The sequence below is a fragment of the Emydura macquarii genome, unplaced genomic scaffold (assembly GCF_026122565.2).
Source record: "Emydura macquarii macquarii isolate MOO-44397 ecotype Brisbane River unplaced genomic scaffold, CSIRO-AGI_Emac_v2 contig_383, whole genome shotgun sequence".
In the NCBI taxonomy this organism is placed as follows: domain Eukaryota; kingdom Metazoa; phylum Chordata; order Testudines; family Chelidae; genus Emydura; species Emydura macquarii.
In genome coordinates this window covers 11,726,174-11,748,201 of record NW_027130520.1, presented here as the reverse complement: position 1 = coordinate 11,748,201, position 22,028 = coordinate 11,726,174, and the positions used below count along the sequence as shown (strand labels likewise).

General features: G+C 41.6%; 1 protein-coding gene across 4 annotated transcripts in view; it reads left to right on the top strand.

The window, feature by feature from the left end:
- Nucleotides 1–22,028, top strand: part of RSPO2 (R-spondin 2) — a 155,422-nt gene that overhangs the window by 40,003 nt on the left and 93,391 nt on the right. For 3 of the 4 annotated variants that reach the window (XM_067536057.1, XM_067536064.1, XM_067536074.1), the window contains exons 1-2: nucleotides 16,786–16,824; nucleotides 18,439–18,627. In XM_067536057.1, coding sequence (XP_067392158.1) covers nucleotides 16,812–16,824; nucleotides 18,439–18,627 — 202 coding nt within the window. In that variant the 5' untranslated portion in view covers nucleotides 16,786–16,811. Of the gene's footprint in view, nucleotides 1–16,785; nucleotides 16,825–18,438; nucleotides 18,628–22,028 lie in introns of those variants that run through there. The other variant, XM_067536082.1, reaches the window with a different exon arrangement.

Here is a 22,028-nt window from a genome sequence, read left to right as displayed (position 1 = left end):
GAACCGTGCATGGTGGTGTGCACTCACCCTATAGTGTAATGGACATGAGCAACACATCTCGAAGAACATCAGTTACTGGTAAGTAACCTTGTTTTTCTCTGCCAATCAGAAATCAGTCATAGTCTAATACAAAGCTACAAAAATGACCATATTTTTCTTAGTGTACAGCATGAAGGGTTCCACTGTACAAAATGCAGATATAGCAACACAGAAGCCTAAATTAGATTTGATCTTTCTGAATGCACCCATTTTATTTAGCAAGCAAATTTCTTTCTTCAGAACTTTAAGCAGATACATCCCTACAACCCCAAGGTTCAGGTTGCCTTCCAGTATCTTACCAGTTGTCTCTGACCAGAGAGTAGATGGATATACAGATGGCCAAGTTGTAAGCAAACATGCGAGGTGTTCAGTTTCCTTTTTCACCTCTTCTCTTTCTTGACTTTCCCCTATACACACGTGTCAGATCCACCTCTCCCTGCCAACCTATTCTGTATCCCCATGTACACAATTTGACAGATATGGCAATTTCCTGCATTATCCTGGACAAACCTTATTGAATTAAATGAACCTAACTGAATTAAGTTTAAGTATCTTGGGGGTTCATTGTATTAAAAATGCAAATGTTTATATATCATTGTAGGATTGTATGTAACTTTGTGGGGAGGGCAGTACTAATGTAAACCCTGGGAAATATTATGAGCTTCAAAGGACTTTTTTAAAACAATGGGCCAGACAAGACTGAACTAGTAGTTGAGTGGGTTTCCTAAGAAGTATTTGGAAGGAGGGGAATGCAAATTACCCATATCTGGATCCATGCTTTTGAAGCTGTGTCCTGAGAAAAACCCACCATCTGCTGATCACCTGTTACATGAGGACAAAATTAGAGGGTCAAACTGATAAAAGAGTGTCTCACAGATAGATGGGGGTGCTTGTTCTGAACTAACTGCTGTTATGAACTTGTGACCATAAAAAAGCTCTTTGGCGGGATTTGAGGGACTGTTCACTGGTCAGAGCCCTTGGTGGAGTTGGAAGCTCTCTGGTAAGCTTATTAGCAGGCATAGAGGTTTTTTAAATTGTTTTTAATATATTTTGCCGTAATGCTTTTACTTTAAGAATAAATGTGCTCGCTTAAGAAGAGCTGTGTGATACCTCATAACTGTGGGCAATTATGCCATTTATAGCTTCTGAGGAGAAAGAAAAACAAGGCCTGTTAGGCAGTCTGATTGGCTGGGCCTCTCACAGTGTAGGCAGGCAATAACCAATCAGGAGGGAGAGAGACAAGGGTCTCTCCCCAAGAAAGGTGACAGCTGAGGAGCTGGGAGCCTAGGTTTGGTGCCCTTGCTGGACCAAGAAGGGGAAAAACAGGTGCAGTTGCTCTGAACTGTGACATGTTGGTTCTTCTCCGACGTATCTCTTCAGCCAGCACCAGCCTCACACAGATCTGTAATGGAAGTTGGAGCTGGCCTACTTCTCCACTGCAGTCCACCTTTGAGCTGAACATGCAGTGTAAGTATCTTCAAGTGGCTCAAATCGCTTCACTGTGGCTATAGTGTAAGACTTTCCTATAACTTCAGTGGGGAGCCCCTGTGTTCCCATGCTAGATGATTGCAAGGGCACCCCCAAGAGACTTTCAGAAAGGTCCTGTAGAGTAGGCATGAAGCTCAATTTGAGCTTTCAATTAAAGGAAAAGGAGACATAAAATGGGGGAGTTGAGTTTACTGAACCAGATTTTTTACTTAAGGTGAGAGTTTTGGCAAGTCTGAGAGTGTTAAAAAAGCTATCTAGCAGAGTTTAACTTTGTCTTTACATCAGGCCCTGAAGGTGTTTGTCTGTACTATGCTGAACTTGTTCTTTCTAAAAACCAGAGTTGGAGCAGCCACACATAAAAATGTGCCCACGGCACCAGGTCCAGACATGCGGTCACAGGACCAGTACCTGGAGACATGCTTACACTGTGGTTGCAGTTGACTGGGCCACAGAGGTGACTTTAACCATATCTATATGTATACTATACCTAAGACAGGAAAAGGGAGACCTTGACTTGATTATACCACAGTTTTGGATAATTCCAGAAAAAAATGGCACCCAGCTCAGTCAGGCATGATACCTCTTGCTATTTCGGCCACAGTTCCTGCAGCACTCATCCAGCTATCTATAGACAAGGAGTCCTTGCTTCCAAAGAGCTGCAATCAAAACCACCACTTACTTGGTCATGTGGTGGTGCTGGCTTGTAGGATGGTAAATAAGCAGGGCAGAATGTGGCCCACTGTTTTCAGAAATTGTGGCAAAGAACCTGTTAGTCCAGTACTATTCTCTCTGCCCTCACAGTTGATGTATTTTTCTGAATATAGTAAGATAAATTATGCCCCTAGATACAGCCCTGCAGTCACATTGAGTTTATTAAATACCTATCTAAGTCACTAAAAGTAGCAAATGAATTAAGTATATTTTAAACTTGTTTTTAACATTTAATCATATCTTAGTGAGACACAAAGCTGATATTAAAAGTTAGGCTACACAATTATCCATTAAACTTCAAAAATAACAAATCACACTAATAAGGGATACAACATTGTGAAGTTCCCCAGTTTGTTTGCTGCTATGTTGTTTTGCCAAACACCCATTGTCTGCATGTACTTTTTGTATTTTAAATATAATGAAGTTTGCCTCTATAATTGATTTTCTATAGAACAGAACTTCACTAATTCATGTACTTTATGATCTACACAGAAAAACCTGGTATGCTCTCACTGCTTAGCAAAGACTTAAAAGTGGAGGTAATCATGAGTTACAGTGTTACTAAAAATGTATGTATAGATCATTGACTAGTACAGTATCTCAAGAAGTAATATCAGAAATAAAAGAGTGGGCTTTAATGATCAAAACAAATGAACAATACAGATGGGGATGTTTTATCCTTGCTTTCATATTATGTTTGTTCAGAGACTCAAAATTCATGTACTTTTGCAGAACAGTAAACGTTTAAGGCTCAAGGAAAACTTACAATTCTAGTTCAATACTTGGTTAACTTTTTGTATAATTTTTGTTTCCTTAATGCCTACAGTCTCACTTACTCACACAAGCTTTTTAGTAATAAGGGATCTGGCTGCAATTTTACTGCCCAATGTGTTTGGTGAAGGCATCATAAATGAGAAATAATGCTTTAAATGTTAACTCATCTGGAACTAATCCAAGCACCATATTTACATTTTGGTCTGAAATTAATTCAGTAAACTTCTTAATATGAAACAAAGTGAGGTGTGCATTTAGTAAAAGCAAAGTATCTATGCTTCTTGACAAAATTCTTAACTTTTTAAATAGTTTTTATCTTTTGGAAAGGCACCATGTACTTCACCTAATTACTGGCAATAAAACTAAGTAAAGGATTTAAGACCCATGAATGTTACAGTTGGAGGAAACTATAATTAAGGCTGGCAAGATTCTTGTTTCCTTAGGAAATAGAGACTTTAGCTGGCTTTTAAAAGGGGACAGTAATTATTTTTCTTCCCATTTAACTTGTATGTATTGATAAGTACATGTTCCGTAGTCTTGTACCTTGTAGTAAAGTAAATTGCAAATAACTTCTTAATTAGATTTCTAAAACATGCTATTTTAGATGAAAAAGACTTTTCTAATGGTAATTATAGTTCCTTATGACTGTGAGACTCAAGGGTCTTACATCCTTTAATTACATTTTACTGCTGGTGATCATGAGAGGTAAGTAGTGCATTCAGGTTGACAGATATGGTTAAAAAGCAAACTAGTCCCAAGCAATGACACTTGCAGAGATGGCATTGTACTTCAAAGCAGTAATATTTGTTTTTTAAGTTTGAAGGCTGTGGTTTTCCAGAGCACTCACTGTTGGCCTAACTCGGCTCCCATCAAAATTGATGAGGCTCCATACCCACTGGAAGCCACTGTTGCGGAGGAGGGAACGTGCTACTGGATGTAGTCCTGGTGCAGGTGGTTGGAGCCAATCAACAGTCTCTGTACACAGAAGCAGGCCTAGACCATCTCTGAATGGATGAGGAAATGAGAAGGGTCTCGCCCGTCAGGTCTATAGGAAAAGTTATACTTGTTCTATATCACAGGGTTTTTGAACCATCATATAGATTCTAATAGAGGGCTATCTATCCCTGCTCTATACAATGGTTTTAAAAAAACCTATTAAAAAGATATCAGGGATTCAGAGAAGCTTTCATATAAAACACAGTTAAATTTTGTAGGATTTTTTCCATAAGGGTGGAAAAACGGAGGTGACTAGTACTGGCAAAACTGGTGTTCCCCGAACCACATTCCTTTTCTCAGCTGTCAAGACTGTCCACCTTCTGTTTTAGATACTTTGTTCTCATTCCCTTAATAAATTTGCAGCCTTGAATAGGTTATGAGTATGGGTAATAGGGTGACTTTTATTGGTGAAATAGAGTCCATGAAAATCAGTTGGCTTTCCAGCATAAAAAACTGATGTGGTTTTTTTGTCTGAGTGAGTTATTCTCTGTGTATCTACTTTGTAATCCTATAAACTTGCTTTATTTGTACCTAACTATGTTATGTGCAAATTCACCAATGGTTAAAGTATGGTGAGAGTGAATCGTAACTTGTTCATGCAGTTTCTTGCCTGTTCCCTTGGATAATTTTTCAATAATGTGTTTTTAAAAAATCCAAACCAAACCATTAGGTTTTATGCTGCCTGAGGTGAAGTGATGGGTAAGCTTTGGGCAAACTTTTTTCTGTAGGTATGTGGTACACTGACATGTTTTCCCCTTGGTTTTGGAGGCATTTTTTCAACTAGGACCATAGCAGAGAACAAGGGAGCTCCTGCTTGTTAGTTTGCAGATTTGTGAATTTTGGCACCTGGGTTACTTTTCACATTCAAATTATCTGTATTTTGACACCTAACAGTTCTCCAAATAGCACACAACTGTTTTGTAAAAAATGACATTCCAGATCACAAGCTACATTTTCAACCAGTCTTATACTGATGTGGCACCTGCTAATGCCTCTACAGTTAGCAGTCTGTCAGTATTTGCATTAGGAGAGGTCTGTAAAAATATGCTCCCAGCCAACACATGGCATGCAAGGTATGCATCCAAGAGTAATTAAAAAAACCCAACAACAAAAAACCCAAATCACACTAGGAAGCCTTGAAATTAGAAGAACAATAACAAAATTGGAAATTTGCTGCTTTATAATATTTTGCTATGCTCCTGAAATCTGTCAGGAAATTGACAGATGATAATCTGTAATGTGTAAGGCAGATATTTTGCTTTAGATTTTCATTGGTCACAGGATCTGTGCTGTACCAAGTCATGGAGCTACCGCTGGATATTTTTGGTTAATGTGGAAGGTTTTATCTTTATTTCTTAGGTTTGTTATCTCTGACTATCAATTCAGCACTTCTGTGCTTGATACGTTTTTTACACACACCTTTATACCTTTCGAAGTCTCTTGTTCAATAACTCCTATTCTCCTAATTCATCCTAACTTTTGGTAGCTCCAACACACTCTTCTAGTTCAATATCTCCCTGACTGGGCTCAGCACATAGCCCTAGTGCCCCAGGAAGGCTTTGTACCAGGTGGGCCTGGGGTTAATGACTGTTGGGAGGGGGAGGTGATAGAAATCAGATGGTTATGGGAATTATAGAGGCTGAAGGCTGAGTTTAATTGCTGCAGGAGGATGCTAAGGAGTGTGGGAAGCAGGGGGATAGAGCAGTTATGGGGGAGGTGCCCTCATCTCTTGTCAGCTCCCCCCCATTAATACCCTCTCTGTGGGACATATTGTGTCTTCCTGCCAGTATCCTGGCTGACAAATCTTCTCTGCTGTTCCTGTCTGGAGAAAAACAAAGGTTTGCTGGTGAGGGGAAGCTGTTTGAGCAGTAGGGCTGGTGGATCTGCTCTCAAGAGATCTTTCAGCATGCAGTCTTCCTACTTCCTTACCCCCTTGGCAAAAATAAGACTGTGTATGTATGTGCTTCAATAAATAATATACACACATTTGTGTAGATTAGTTATATATATATATATATATATATATATATATATATAAATAGCTCAACTATTCAATCTTGTTTTCTTATTAGTTACCTTTATCTTTTCTCCATTGTTTCCACACTCCTCTGTAGTACTGACTGTAAGCTTTGTAGTAGAAACCATCTTCTTTGTATGTACAGTGCCCAACTCAGTGTGACCAGAATACTGTATAGGACCTCTGAGTGCTTCTGCTATACAACTAGTTAGCAATGAAAACTGAGTATACTAAGACACATGCTGATTCTACTCTGAAACGGGCCTGTATAAGATTTCACTTCCTTATTGAACAGTTGGCTCTCTGGGCCAGATTCTGATCTTAGCTCTCCAATGTATATATGCCTACTTAAATATGTTTGATACTCTTGTTGGCTCTGCAAAGCCACCACTAAGAAAATGAGCTGGATTGTATTCTAGCTCACACATCAACAGAACTGTTAGCTAGTTTCCCACTGCAAATCCAAATTCTGACCTCTTGAGACCCCTGCATCACTGCTGCAGGCAATGGGTTTGAACAGGTGCAATGGAGGGCAGAACTTGACCTGCAGAATCTTTGTTACTGATGAAGTTGAGAGAGGTCACTGCTTGACAGGCTGGGTTTATAGGACTGGCAGTTCAGGGTTGTATATGTATACACACATATTTTATACACATACATATTGTAAATTGAGCAAACTTGATCTGGAACTCCCTGAGACATAATAAGTGTGGAACACCACAGTGTTGTTTTTACAGTCATGCTATGGTGAGGAACTGTGCTTTAACGACTAATCCAGCTAATTGAATCAATTATTCTATTATTTTAAAGTATTTCTGTACTACCAGATATGCTGATCTGTTTCCTGTACATATCAATGTACCAAAACATTAAAAAATATGAGAGACAGATTGCATTAGGAACTGGGAAAGTCTATATTTAATTACTCAAGGTTTACTGGGGGTGCCTAAAATTATGCTTTAACCATTCTGGTTAATCCCAGTTTTTCAGAGGCTAAAACACATGTGCCAATATGTTTCTAACAATTTGCCTTCAAGAACAGAAAGAACATAATGACCCTGTTTCTAGACTATAATTATATGCTTTAAAAGAAGCTCTTAAAAACCTTGAATAGTTGTTAGAAACTCAGGCAAGGCTTGAAGCATCAGGAAAGACACATAAGGGAACAATTTTTTTTCTCTTCATGAAAAGTAAGTTTCTGAGGAAATTGTTTATAAAGCTCATTAGAAATCATTCTTCATAGCCCCACCTCCTCAATGTGTGTGCTTGCAAAAGCCTATACAGTGAGACTTATTCATTTCCTATCAAAGATTCATTCCCATTTAAAGTGCTGAAAACTTTAGGACCAAATCTACTCCTCTGTGCAGATGGAGAGACCTCCTGAGCAGACCCTTTTCACAGAATCATTAATGTTTATTTAGCCTCACAAAATGCCTGTGAGATAGGGTAGTGCTATTATCCTCATTGTACCTTCCTCTGCAGAACCCTGCCGCCGTCACCATCAGCGAGTTTGACACCCCTGGATTAGGTGATTTGTCCAAGGTCACAGACGAATTCTGTGGCAGAGCAAGTCCTAGGCTACTGCCTGAATCAAATCACTGGGCCATCCTATCTCTCATGTACAGCCTTTATTTTTAAAATCGTTTATTATTACTGTAAACTGAATTTGTATGGGTTTTTAAAAATTATTTTACCTGCTGGTTGGAAACTTTTCTACAAAATGGCTTTTCATCGGAAAATGCTGATTTGTCAAAACTGAAAAAGCTGGGTGAGAACATCATGGTTTTGACAAACTTCCATCAAAACACAATCAGGCTTCCATTGGAAACCTGCCCAGCTTCCTGCCAGCTCACCTGGGGATCCCAGGGTTGCCAACAGGGGCAGAGATTGGGGAGGAGTATGGGGGGATGTTGCCCCCCAAACCAGAGGTGATGCATGGGAGCCATGTGGCATCACAGGTCCCACCCAGATTTCTGCCTTCCATTTAGCACAGAGGTTTTCAAACTGTGCAGCGCACCCTTCCTAGGGGGACGCACCCTACAGTTTGAAAACTATCGCTTCCTGCCAGGAGTTGGCGGATTGGAAGCTGGCGGGAGCCGCTCCACCCTCTTGGGCCCCTGGTTCTCTGTGCTGTGGAAGCCGGGGCTGCCCAGAAGCCCTTCCTGCCCCGCTTCCTGAGCTGGGCTGCCTCTGCACAGCTGGGTGCTCCCCAGGCAGGATGGGTGGCACAGCTCTGAGCTGTGCCCCTGATGCGCTCTTGTCTCTCCCTTGAAGGAGCCCAGCTGCCATGAGATGCTCCCTGAGGTGCTTGCTCACCGCTGCCCTGGTACTTGCTCACCACTGCTCCTGAGGAGCCAGGGTAGAGGCTAGTGAACACCTCGGGGGGCATCTCAGATAATTAAAATAAGGTTCCTGTGCAGAGTCTTGTGTGTGTAATGACAACTCTTGCAGCAGACACATACAACTCTGCACTTGGATTGCAGCAGGTAAAAAGTTCCCTTTCCCTGCACCTTTTAGTTTACTTTAATAATGATTTAAAAACAACAACACTCACACACATCTTACTAACCTCTCATGATATATCACTAACAGAATTTGGTATTTGTGAATCACTGACAAGTGTGCTTAGTGCTGTACAATTGTCGAATAAGGCATGGTTTCTGCTCACAAGAGCTTACAAGCTATAGTTAAGTATTTGTATATGATATTTCCTTGTCATGCCAGTAACTGTTCTATAGTCCTACAATAAAAATGTGATAGCACACAATAGTTAAGAATGTGCTCATCATTTTAGTGATACCTAATATTTCTGTGGAAAATGCTGACTATTGCTTATATTTACTTATATTTGTGAGTGTGTGTGTGTGTGTATTTGTGTGTGTGTGTATGAGAGAGAGATATTACTTCAGATTTCAGGTGTGGGATCTATAAATTTTAAAATAGATTTATTTAATCTTCCATTTCCCTGCACATATGTCAATAAGTGCTGCTAATAGATGGGCAGGATGAAGTCCTTTCTCTCACTTTTTTTCTGTTCCCTCCTGTTTTGTACCATTTTAGGCATTGCTTCGTAAAAGAATTAAATGAGAGAGTGAAGTATCCTACATATCTTTTTATGTCATATTTGTTTCTTGATCTGAGTGTCATGGATCTCTTCATTTTTACTGTTTCAGATGTTTTTATCTTCAGCAGATTGGGTGGATCTGGGTTTTGTGCTGTGATTTGGTTGGAATGCTGCTACTTTGGATCCCTGCAGTTTTGAAGGGTTGGAAAATTTAAAACTTACAATAAAAGACAAAGTAAACACACCCTCAAAGGGGAAAACATTAAATCTCTGTTTATTCACCTGCATGTAGGGAATGAATCTTACACAAAGCAGCAAGCTGAAATATTCTAGATATTAAATCGGACAAAAATAAATTTGTTTAAATGTCCCAGACTGTTGCTGCAAACCAACTTACATTGCATCATGCCGGATATACATGAGGGGAGAGAGAGAAGCATAGATAACAACAGCCAGAATAAAACTGTTGGTGCATGTGCCTGCGTATGTGTAATTAAGAAATATGCCGTGACAGCCAGGGCATTTCTGGATGAGTATAACATGTCTCTGATATGGAAAGGCATGAGGCTGATGTCCAAGTGATTTTAACCACCCAAGAAGTGCAGTAATCCCCTAAAAAGTATACTGCCTGCAGAGTCCTATGGATAGGCCCCCTCCCCATCATTAGGATTTTTGGGTCAGTAGTGGGTGGATGGCGGGATTGTCTGCTCACCTCCAAGCTGTAAGCATCTCTTTATTTAAGGCCTGAGTCTGAGGTGTGGTATATCTCTCTGGAAGGAGACCTGCTGTCTCTGCTACACTAGAAGTGGAGCCTGGCCACTTGCATCAGGGTCCATGTATTCTTGACAAATGTGAATATAATGTCAAGGGACAGCTCTCTAAATGAACTGGGGAATTTGGGAACTATCACGTCATCAGCTTTCCTTCTCCTCTGCTCCAACTTACTTTGCCTTTTTTTCTGCCCCCACTTTTCCCTTGGCTGCTCTCAAGGGCTGATGTTTTGAAGTTAGGTCCATATTGATTTCCCAACAGAGGAACTAATTTGGCTGCGTGAACTGTCAGTGGATGGGAGGGAGCTCAGAATGACTCTGTCACTTTCCTTGCCACAGAATGGCCCAAGAGACTGATGACAAAAGGGTTTATACTATAGTATGGGTGGGTATGTGGGAGAGTGTGACTAACCTGTGAACAGGGAACCTCTCTATGGCTAACTTTCAACCTTAACAATTAGTGAAGACAGCCTTTGCAAAAAATAGGGCAAGAAACTTTAATTTAACACCCTCAGTGTTGTCAACTCTTTTGATTTTTGGTATTTTTCCTTAAAGCTCAGTTTCTGGAGTCGTGATTATGTGAGAATCTCAGTTTTAGTTTTTTAAAAAGGTGCATTTTTAGCTCATATAGGGGTCTAGAAAAGCTTTACAATGAAACCCAAATCCCAAAAGGCAAATAAAAAGAACCAGTGGCATTTAACTTGGATGTGGGAGTATCTGGGAGGATTCAAATCCCTGAGCTGTATCAGGCTGAGTGCCCTAACTGCTGGGCTATTGGCTATTCTGGGATCTCTCTCTCTGGTTTGACCAAAAATACCATTCTAGATCTGAGAAACCTACCTGGCTAATGATTCGTCAAAACAAATACATTTCTGCAAAAATTTATCTATTTAAAAAGACAATATCTCATGATTTTTTTTGAGGTCTGACACACGATTTTTTAAACCTCGGGGCAGTCGACAATGTATGCATCTTTTTGGGCACTGAAAGGATGCCAAAACACAAAATACTATTATATACAAATTCATGATTACGAAACCTTCTTTTTCACTGCATTATATACAGCACCCTTTAGCAAGATAAGAGAAGATATGACAGGAGCATCGGAAGGATATGCTTCTAGTTATCCTCCTAGTTAGAGGATTTTTTTATTTTTGTCTGACAAGTATTCTTCCTTTCCCCCTTGTATCTGCTTCTTAATTCTTCTTTCTTCATGCTTCTCCTGTATACTTGGTACCTGAAGTGATCACATTTTTCAGGGGCATCCCTTCCAGATCCAAACTAAAAGTTGATTGTTATTTATATTGCAGTAGCATCCAGTCAGGGGCAAGGTCCCATTATGGTACTTAATGTACAAAAAAATTAAGAAGACACAATCCCTGCCCACAAAGAGTTTTCTATCTGAAAAAGACCAAAAACAAAGGTAGAGGAACCAGGGATAAAACAATGTGGTCAGGATGATGATAGGCACATGTCACGTTAGGTCTTTTTTAGTGGGGACACTGTCTAGATACCTTACATACTGCTGATTCTCTCTGTTTTGAATTGTCATAACAGTCCATTTCTAGTTATATTTTTAAATATTTTGCTTTAATATATTTGGCTCACATACAGAGTTAAAATATGTTGCTAGCTGGTATCATATCTAAGTAGAGATGAGTCCAAGTCTGTCTTGAAGATAGCTGAGCAGGTGGTCACAGAACAATTCCTACACATCCTCCCGGTTCAGGGGAGGACCTGGATCATGTGCCACCACCCCACCACCGTGAATGTGGCAGTATGTTTAATGGATGACTTTCTTGCTGCTGAAGCCCTAATGGCACCTAAAGCCGCCACAGCAACACAAAACCTCCTGGGCTCAGGGAGACCTTCCAGCCCTCAGATGACCACAAGGCTGAGCCCGACTCGCAACGGCTGCCACAGCAATGGCCCCCTGCCATGAGCTGCCGCACCATCCCGCGGGCCACCCACAGGTGAAATCAGACCCTCCAAAGCATCCACGAAACCCTGAGTCGTGGACCAGCCCTGCTGAAATTTGGTCCTGCTTCATATGCAGCCAGTTTGGACATCACCAGTATCAGTGCCCAGCATGGACTGCTCCTGGCTACACCTGCTGGCGCCTCACTGCCAAGGTGTCGGTCCCCGTGGACTTTGGCAGAAGGCTCATGCACACTCTAGTGGACTCTGGCTGTAGACAGACCTTAGTGAGTCAGTGACTTGCCCTGGCGAGCAACCAGACCCTAGGCCAGATCCACCTCCAGTGCATTCAAAGGGATGTGAAGGCCTATCCCATGGCTTAAGTCTTGCTGACCATGGGCAGCATGACCCAGACCATTACAATGGTCCCGAAGCTACCCTACCCCATCATCCTGGGCCAGGACTGGCCAGATTTTCCTCAAGTGCTATGAACCGCGAGCCTCTGAGGCCCACTGGTGCAGATGGCTCTTGAATAGAAACCCCCTCAAAGGTACAGATGTGGGGCAAGGCCAGGCAGAACTAGTGACCCACTAGTCCGCCTGATGATCGCAATGTGCAAGGACACGATGCACCAACTCAGCCAGAAGAGGGGGGACACCCTGTGGGCGCTGGGAGTTGATTAGAGCTGGGATCAAAAGGAAGGCAGACATGGCCGGCTGCACAGTAGCCGCATTTCAAATTAACCTCAGACCTGTGAGATCTAATCCAAACTGGTGCTGCCTCGGTGTCACTGATGGGTCATATTAAGGTTAGCTGATGACATCCCCACCGCCGGCCATCTGGGTCAGGAGAAGATCCTGGCCCAGGTCTTGGTCAGCTTCTTCAGGCCGGGTGTGCACCAGGATGTCAAAGACTACTGTGCTTCCTGTCCAGGGTGCCAGTTGGTGGTGCCTCCAAGGGTCCTGAAAGCCCCCTTGGTCCCCCTCTCGCTGGTGGGAATACACTTTGAGAAGCTAGCAATGGACCTATTGGGGCCTCTGATGAAAAGCATCGTGGACTTCCACTACATCCTCGTAATAATGGACTACACCACTCATTTTTTTCGAGGCTGTCTGCCTAAAGAGTGCCACTGCCAGTACCATCACCACAAAGCTCTTGAAGATATACGCCAAGGTGGGCTTACACCAGGAGATCTTGACGGACCAACGGATGAACTTCACCTCCTGGCTGCTCCGTGAAATCTGCGGCATCCTGGAGGTCAAGAAGCTATGGACATCAGTTTACCACCCTCAGATGGACAGGTTGGTTGAACGCTTCAACCAAACTCTGAAGGAAGTGCTCCAGAAATTCCACCTGGAGGAATTGCGCCACTGGGATCAACTGATCCCTCCCCTGTTGCTTGCCATCAGGGACGTGCTGCAGGCCACCACCAAATTTTCACCATCTGAGCATCTGGATGGGTGCCAACCTTGGGGTTGCTTGCCCTAATGTGGGACACATAGTAACAGACCCCATATCAGGCCCAGGGACCCCTCCAGTATGTGTTGCAACTACAAGAATGCCTGTCCCGGGCCAGAGATCTAGCAAAGGAGACTCTCTAAGCTGCTCAAGGGCCCAGGCACGAGTTTACAATAGGGGAACATGCGCCCGGACTGTCAAGCTGGGGGATTGAGTACTCATGCTATTTCCCACCAAGGAGTCCAGGGCAGGGCTTGTATGAAGTGATCCGCCAGACAGGTCCCATCGCTTACAAGATCCGCCAACTGGATCCCTGGACGAAGTGCCAGGTTTATCATCTCAATCTCCTGAAACCATGGCACGATCAGGAGGGGCTGTTGATCACCTGTACCTCCCACAGCTGGAGCTGGGGCCACAGCCCCCTGTGATGGCCGAGCATATGGAACCCCTTCTGGGAGATACCCTTACGGAGGAACACTGGAAACAGGTCAAGTCACTCCTAGAGGCCTTCCCAAGGACCTTCATTGCTTCACTCAGACAGGAAGATAGATTGTTTAGTGCTCTGCCCTGCCTCAGGATCTGAGACCCTAGACCGCTTACTAGCTCTGCCCTGCCTCAAGGTCAGAGCCCTTTGACTGCTAATTTCCCCCATACAGATTGCCTTTTAAGGTATGGGACAATGAGGGGGCATGGCCTCCTTCTGAGACTGATAGGGATGGACAGCCACACATCCCTATATGCTCCTTTCTATTTTCCTCAGTAGTGTTTAATTATCAATATTTAAAGGATTTAAAGGATGCCTTTTTGTCTTTCACTGCTTCTTTTACTCCGTTTAGCCATGGTGGAACTTTTTTTATCGTCTTACTGGGTATACATTTAATTTCAGCCTCTACTATGGTATTTTTTAAAAGTTTCCATGCAACTTGAAGGCATTTCACTCTTATAACTGCATCTTTTAATTTATGTTTAACTAGTTTTCTCATTTTTGTGTAGTTCCCCTTTCTGAAGTTAAATGCTACTGTGGTTGGCTTCTTTGGTATCCCCTCAACAAAGATTTTAAATTTAATTGTATTATGGTCACTGTTATCGAGCTGTTCAGCTATATATTCACCTCTTGGACCAGATCCTGTGCTCCACTTAAAACTGCCTCTCAACTTGTGAGTTCCAGTACTAGCTCCTCCAAGAAGCAGTCATTTATAGTGTTTAGAAATTCTGTTTCTGCATCCTGTCCTGAGGTAACATGTACCTTGTCAATATGGGGATAGTTGAAATCCCTCATTATTGTTGTTTTCTATTTTTGTAGCCTCTCTAATCTACCTGAGCATTTCACAGTCACCATCACCATCCTGGTCAGATATTGGAAGGCTATTCATACTGCTATATTCTTATTATTCAAGCATGGATTTTCTATCCATAGAGATTCTATGGTACAGTTTGATTCATTTAAGATTTTTACTATATTTGACTCCTATGCTTTCTTTCACATATAGTGCCATTCCCCCACGAGCATGACCTATTCTGTCCTTCCTGTATATTTTGTAACCTGATATTACCATGTCCCATTGATTATCATCATTCTGCCAAGTTTCTGTGATGCCTAGTATATCAATAACCTCATTTCATACCAAGCACTCTAGTTCACCCATCATAGTATTTAGACTTCTAGCATTCGTATATATATATATAAGCACTTATAAAATGTGTCACTTCTTAGTTGTCTGCTATTATGTGATGTAATTGATTGAGACTTTTTCATTTGACTTTCTCTTCAGTCCCTACCTGGACTTTATCAACTTATATCCTCTCCTCCCTACTAGGATATAAAGAATCCCTGTTAATAGAGCCTCTGAACCATGCACACCTCTACACCTGTTGGCTTTTCCCCAGCCCTTAGTTTAAAAATTCCTCTACAACCTTTTAAATTTTACATGCTATCAGTCTGGTTCTGTTTTGGTTTAGGTGGAGCCCATTCTTTCTGTATAGGCTCCTCCTTTCCCAAAAGGTTCTCCAGTTCCTAATAAACCTAAACCCCTCCTCCCTACACCATGATCTCTTCAATGCATTGAAACCCTGCAGTTCTGTCTGTCTAACTGGCCCTGCATATGAGACTGAAAGCATTTCAGAGAATGCTACCATGGAGGTCCTGGACTTCAGTCTCTTACCTAGCAGCCTAAATTTGGCCTCCAGGACCTCTCTCCTACCTTTCCTTATGTCACTGGTACCAACATGTACCATGACCACCAGCTTCTCAGCACTGCACATCTGTCTAGATGTCTTGAGAGATCTGTGACCTTTGCACTTGGCAGGCAATTCACCATGCAGTTCTTCCAGTCATCATAAACCCAGCTATCTATATTTCTAATGATTGAATCTCCTATTACTATTACCTGTCTCTTCCTAATAACTGGGATTCCCACCCCTGAAGAGGTATTCTCAGTGTGAGAGGATACTGTGATGTCATCTGGAAGGAGAGTCCCAACAATGAGATTGTTTCCCTCCACTCCAGTTTGATGTTCTCCTTCCCCGAGACTTTCATCCTCCTCAATAGCACAGAGACTGTCAGACCAGGGATGGAACTGCTCTGCTGTATCCCGGAAACTCTCATTTATATACCTCTCTGTCTCCCTTAGCTCCTCCAGTTCAGTCACTCTGATCTCCAGAACCGGTACTCTCTCTGAGGGCCATGAGCACCTGACACCTAATGCACAAATATGCCTCCTCCCCATAAGGCAGTAATCATATGTGCTGCAATAAACTGGCTATCCCCCACTGGCTATCCCCCACTCTGCCTGCATTCTTTTTACTCCTGCAGCTTTGTTTTTGTTGCTTTGAGAGGTGTTTACTAGTCTAAATACAGAGAATGTTAATCGAGTGTATCCGGCTCTCACACTCGTTCTTTAAAACGCCATCACAAAACACCCCTGTTAACTGCTCCTGGTCACTAGCTCCTCTGGCCACGTAGGAGCTGGCTTTTTAAACCCCTGTTCTTCCTGAGTAGCCTGCCCCTTAATGAATGGTGAATGGATCGTAAAGGGGTTAGGCATCAAAGCCTTGATAAGAAGCTTTGAGCTTTGCCTAGCAGATTGCTTCCCATTTACTGTTTGTGTAATCCTGCAGCAAAAACTTATGAGAGGGAAAATTAGGAAAATATTGAATGTATTTTAAGCTATATCTTTATATAACTTAGAAGCTGAGAGCAAGGAGAGGAGTCAGCACTATGTGACTTGTATGTGCTTCATAGACCACCAAAAGTCTATGGACTAGTTTGATAATCATTGATTTAGGTGGTAACAAACATTTCACTTCTATAACACCTCCCATCTGAGGAGCTCAACGCAGTTTACAAACACTAATGAACTAAGTCGTATAGCAATCCTGTGAGACAAGACAATATGAGCACAGATTGACTTGCTCTGCCAAGGGTCACTCACAAGAGAAAGGATCAGAACCAAATCACCTGGCTTTCAGTCCAACCCACCAGACCCACCTTCCCTCTTACTTAAACAACCCAATGCTCTGCTAGTTGCCTTCTTGCAGCTGTGTACAGCATTTAAGTGGAGTGCTATGGTTCTGTGTGATGCTATTAGGAAGTATGTGAGGGAGGTCAGAAAATAGTGAGGAGGGAATATGGTGTGCAGATGTAGGAGGGTGAGAGTAAGGCTTATCAGCTACTGGTTCCAGGGTTTTAGGGGTTTTTTCATCTATTGGTGAAGTTAGCCATTGAACAATTTCTATTAATCCTTCTCATAGGATAAAAGTATCTAAACACATCATGGCTGTGTGTGTGTATTTTTCATTTTTTTAAAAATATGGCAATTTAATATAACCCTCATGCTCCTGGCAAGTTGCCATTGTAGTCTGCTGTGCTGAAAAACTTGACACCCCAAAAACCTTTTCTTTTGCATAATGTTTCTCTTTCTTTTCAGGAAGCCAGGTTTGAACAGGCAAATTTCAGCTAAGTCCTGTGGCCAATTTAATATTTAAAACAGACTTTTCAAGACATTCTAATTTTAGAAGCCTCTTAAGCCATCCTTCCTCTGCTAACCTGCTGTGTTGAATCAGTGCCTGGGAAATAATTTGACAGAGGGTGTTGTTTTGTGTGCAGCTGGAGAGAGGCAGAGTAATGGAAGCTGGCATAGGGGTAGGAATTGTGCAATAAAGCCTTTTCAGAATCACTTCTCCTAAGATATGTAAGGAGTGGAGATCGAGAACAAGAGGAAGTAGACTTTCACTTGGTTATATGATGCCTTCTTTTGGCATTAAGGCAGGACCTGAGCTGCTAGATTTATTACATAATCGTTTTTATTATAGAAAAAAGAACATAAATCTGGTGAAGACACAGCAGTTGGTAGTGACCTAGAATTGTTACTCTCTGGAAGTTGTTTGCTGGTCTATGTAGAGCTAAATTGGTTTCAGGCCACTTTGGGTGGACAGATATTCACAGCTCAAAAACTCCATCACAACATAAATGAAACTATTGTTGAGTTTTTCATCAGAGAGACCAATAAGTGACTGCACAGAAACTGGGCTACCTTCTTACCCCAAGAGGTGGTCTCTTCAGACAAGTATGATGTGTGGGAAAGCTTGCAGATGTGTGGGAAAGCTTGCACTGCCATTGCCTGTACTGTACTTATTCTCTAGATGGAGGAGTTCAGTGCCCTCAGTACGGACCTTTTCTTGAGTCATATAAATGCACTTAAGAACACTGGCATCAGAGTCCTTTTAAAAAAATTGCTTTAGCATCATAGCTAGATGTCAAGAGGAAATGACATTTGCAGAAATTCTGCAGAATAAATTCTGCGTGTGTCAGTTTCAGGATAACTGTCTTTTGCTGTGCACTGCTGCTCTCATGGGCTTTTATGCTCAGGTTGAAGTTAGAATGGGGTCCATGGATTTTACGTGTGATACTGTGACTAATTTGATTTCTCTTGGGTTCCAGTTGCATGTAAAATCATATATTACATTAATCTGGTGTGCAAGTTTATCAAATAACATCACACACTAATGTAAAATATGAAGATTACATGTCAAATAAGCGTAAGTTAGAAAGACACTTCATTTTCCACTGCAGATGTGTTAAAATCTGTACATTTTTTCCTTCCCAAACTACTTGTATTGATGCAGTACATAAACAACACTCTTTGTTTGTGTTTTCCAACAAAACCATTTCCAAAACTATTAAAATTTATTGTTTTATTTTGCAGCTAGCTATGGACCAAATCCAATTTGCAAAGGCTGTTTGTCTTGCTCAAAGGATAATGGGTGCATCAGATGCCAGCATAAGTTGTTTTTCTTTCTTCGACGAGAAGGAATGAGGCAATACGGAGAATGCTTGCATTCCTGCCCATCAGGGTACTATGGACTCCGAGCGCCAGATATGAACAGATGTTCAAGTAAGTTTCTGTTCTATCTTTATGACTGTTTTATTGATAGACCATAGTTCATTCATGGGTGACTCAATTTTTAAGATGATGTATTGCAAAATATAACAGTGATATTTTCACAGATGTCTCAAGATCATGATAAACATTCTTTCCTAAAGGAATCCTCAGTTAATTCTGACCAAGATGAACACCATTCAGCAAATAACCAGTGCACTATTGCTCAGCAGGGGTGTAGCTACGGGTGGGCTGGGGTGGACCACGGCCCACCCACTTTGAAAACAGGCCCACCCAGTCTGTTGTTTCAGCTACCCTGGAGCGTCAGGCAGCTTTCAACTGCTCAGTTGCTACCCAAACTTCCTGCTTCTTGTCACATGGCTGGAAGCAAGAAGTTTGGGAAGTGACTAGTGGAGAATCATCAAACTGCCCGAAACTCCAGTTGCCAAGGTAATTGGAGCATCAGGCACCTTAGTTTCTCGGCCCAGTCACTTCCCAAACTTCCTGCTTCCAGTCATGTAACTGGAAGCAGGAAGTGGCCGGGCCCACCTGAGTCAATCATAGGCCCTGCCAGAAAATCACTTCTGGCTACGCCCCTATTGCCCAGTGAATTATTACCTTTTTGTTCCCTTAGTTGGGGGGTGCACAAGGAGAGAATAAGGTAATGTGGATCTAAATATGTCTCATTTCAATGAGCAACTTCTTACTATATGAAATTAAAAAGGACTAAGAATTAATTTAGTAATGTGTCATATACTTACTAGCCTAGGATACGTACACGTATACTAGTGGGCGGAACAGGTATCGTAGAATCATACGGCTGGAAGGGACCTTGAGAGATCATGTCATCCAGCCCTCTGAGCTGTGCCAGGACCAAGTGTACTTAGGCCATCCCTGACAGGTGTTTGTCTAACCTGTTCTTAAACCTCCAATGATGGGGATTCCTCAAGCTCCCTTGGAAGCCTGTCCCAAAGCTTAACTACCCTTATAGTTAGAAAGCTTTTCCTAATATCTAATCTAAATCTCCCTTTTTGCAGATTAAGCTGATTACTTTTTGTCCTATCGTCAGTGGACATAAAAATCAAATGATCCCTGGCCTTTTTATAACAGCCCTTAAAATATTTGAAGACATTTTCAATCACAGTTTTCTTTTTTTGAGATTAAACATGCCCAATTTTTTACACCTTTCCTCACAAGTCAGGTTTTCTAAACCTTTCACCATTTTTGTTGCTCTCCTCTGGACTCTCTCCAATTTGTTCATATCTTTTTTTTAAAGTATGGCACACAGAACTGGTTACAATGCTCCAGCTGAGGCCTTACCAGTGCCAAGCAGAGCAGGACAATTACCTCCTGTGTCTTACATATAACACAGCTGTTAATACACCCTAGAATGATATCAGGCTTTTTGCAACTGCGTCACATTGTTGATTTCTGTTAAATTTGTGATCCACTATAAACCCCAGATCCTTTTCATCAATACTTCTGCTTATCCAGGTATTTCGCATTGTGTATTTGTACATTTAATTCCTAAGTGTACTTGACTTTATTGACTTTCATCTTGTTGATTTCAGACCAATTCTCCCATTTGCCAAGGTCATTTTGAATTTTAATCCTGTCCCCCAAAGCGCTAGCAACTCCTTCCATCTTAGTGTCCAGCACATTTTATAAGCATACTTTCCACTCCATTATCCAAGTCATGAATGAAAATATTGCACTGGACCCAGGACTGACCCATGCAGTACCCTACTAAATACATTCCCTCAGACTGACAGCAAACTGTTGATCACAACTCTGAGTATCGTCTTTCAACCAGTTGTGTATCCACTTTATAGTAATTTCTTTTAATTCATAGTTTGCTTATGAAAATGTCACGTGGAACCGTGTCAAAAGCCTTACTAAAATGAAGAGATGTCACATCTACAGCCTCCCCACTATCCACTAGACCAGTAACCCTGTCAAGGAAGAAAAATAGGTTGGTTTGGCGTAATTTGTGCTTGACAAATCCATGTTGGCTATTACTTTATTGAATAATAGAATCATAGAAGATTACGGTTGGAAGGGAACTCAGGAGGTCATCTAGTCCAACCCCCTACTCAAAGCAGGACCAACCCCAGCTAAATCATTCCTGTCAGGGCTTTGTCAAACTTAAATCCTATTATCTTCTAGGTGCTTACAAATTGATTGTTTAATAATTTGTTCCAGTATCTTTCCAGATATCGAAGTTAGGATGGCTGGTCTATAATTTCCTGGGTCCTCTTTTTTCCGTCTTTTTAAAGATAGACTTGTCTATCTCTAAAAAGATAATGCCTTTTACTCCTTCCTGCTATTTGTTCCCACACAAAATTCGGGTGACAGAACTCTTGATCCAGACTTGTCAGAACATATGAGTGTTGCTACTTTAATAAAACAGATGCACCATTTTTAAAATAAGTCTTTAACATTTAGTTACTGTTTTGTTTGATATTTTACAGCCCACTAATATGCAACAAGATTCATGTTTGCATGTTTGGGCTTAGAAACACTATTGTATTTTAAAATACATGGGCGCAAGTATTCCTATTCCATCACTATCTGCTGGTAGTGGGTATTCATGCGGATTCCCTGTTTGCTTATGCCAGGCTGTTATACAATTTGCCCACCAAGTCCGTCAATGTATACATTGCTTCCACTACCACCCTGTGTTTTTGATTCTGTCAGATTTCACAGTCTAACCAGAATTAGGTCACCAAACCATTAAGAATCACCTTTTGTGTTTCCTCAAATGGGCTTATCACTAAGTACGTGGCACTCCACCTTCAGTGCTGAACAAAGTCCACCATGCTCTTAGAAGGTCGGGGCTATCTTTCAGGTGAGACATAAACCCCAGGTCCACATGAGATCATTCTGTGGCTCTTTTCACAAGAATAGAAACATTAACTGCTCTGGCCAAATTCCAACTACATGTAATGCCTTTCTGCCTGTTTTACTAAAATTCCCTGTGCAGTTTCAGCCGGACATGTTATTTTTCACTTTCTGCTCCCAATTGTTATGTAACATTGCTGAGCATTGCTTAATATTTACCATGTGGCTACATGGAGGATTAAATGATCCCATTGTATATCTTATATATCCCCTTTTGTAAAGTGTATTGGGATCTTGGCCTTCATTTGTATAGTTTAATTGTCAACTCAGCAGTATGTCTGCTTTAAACCTTTTTCTGTTTAAACTGGGCTGTAAAAATTTGTCCCTGTTGTTCAAAAACTATTTCCATTGCGGTTATGGGAAATATGTTGTAACAACTGTGAGGCATGTAAGTTTTGTTTCCCAGCAGTAATGTAACAGAAAGGACTTTCTTGAGTTAGGAAAGCGTTAATGTGCCTGTCGTTCAATACTTTCTTCAAAGAAAAAAAATCTTTGTGGGTAGAGTTTGGCTTGAG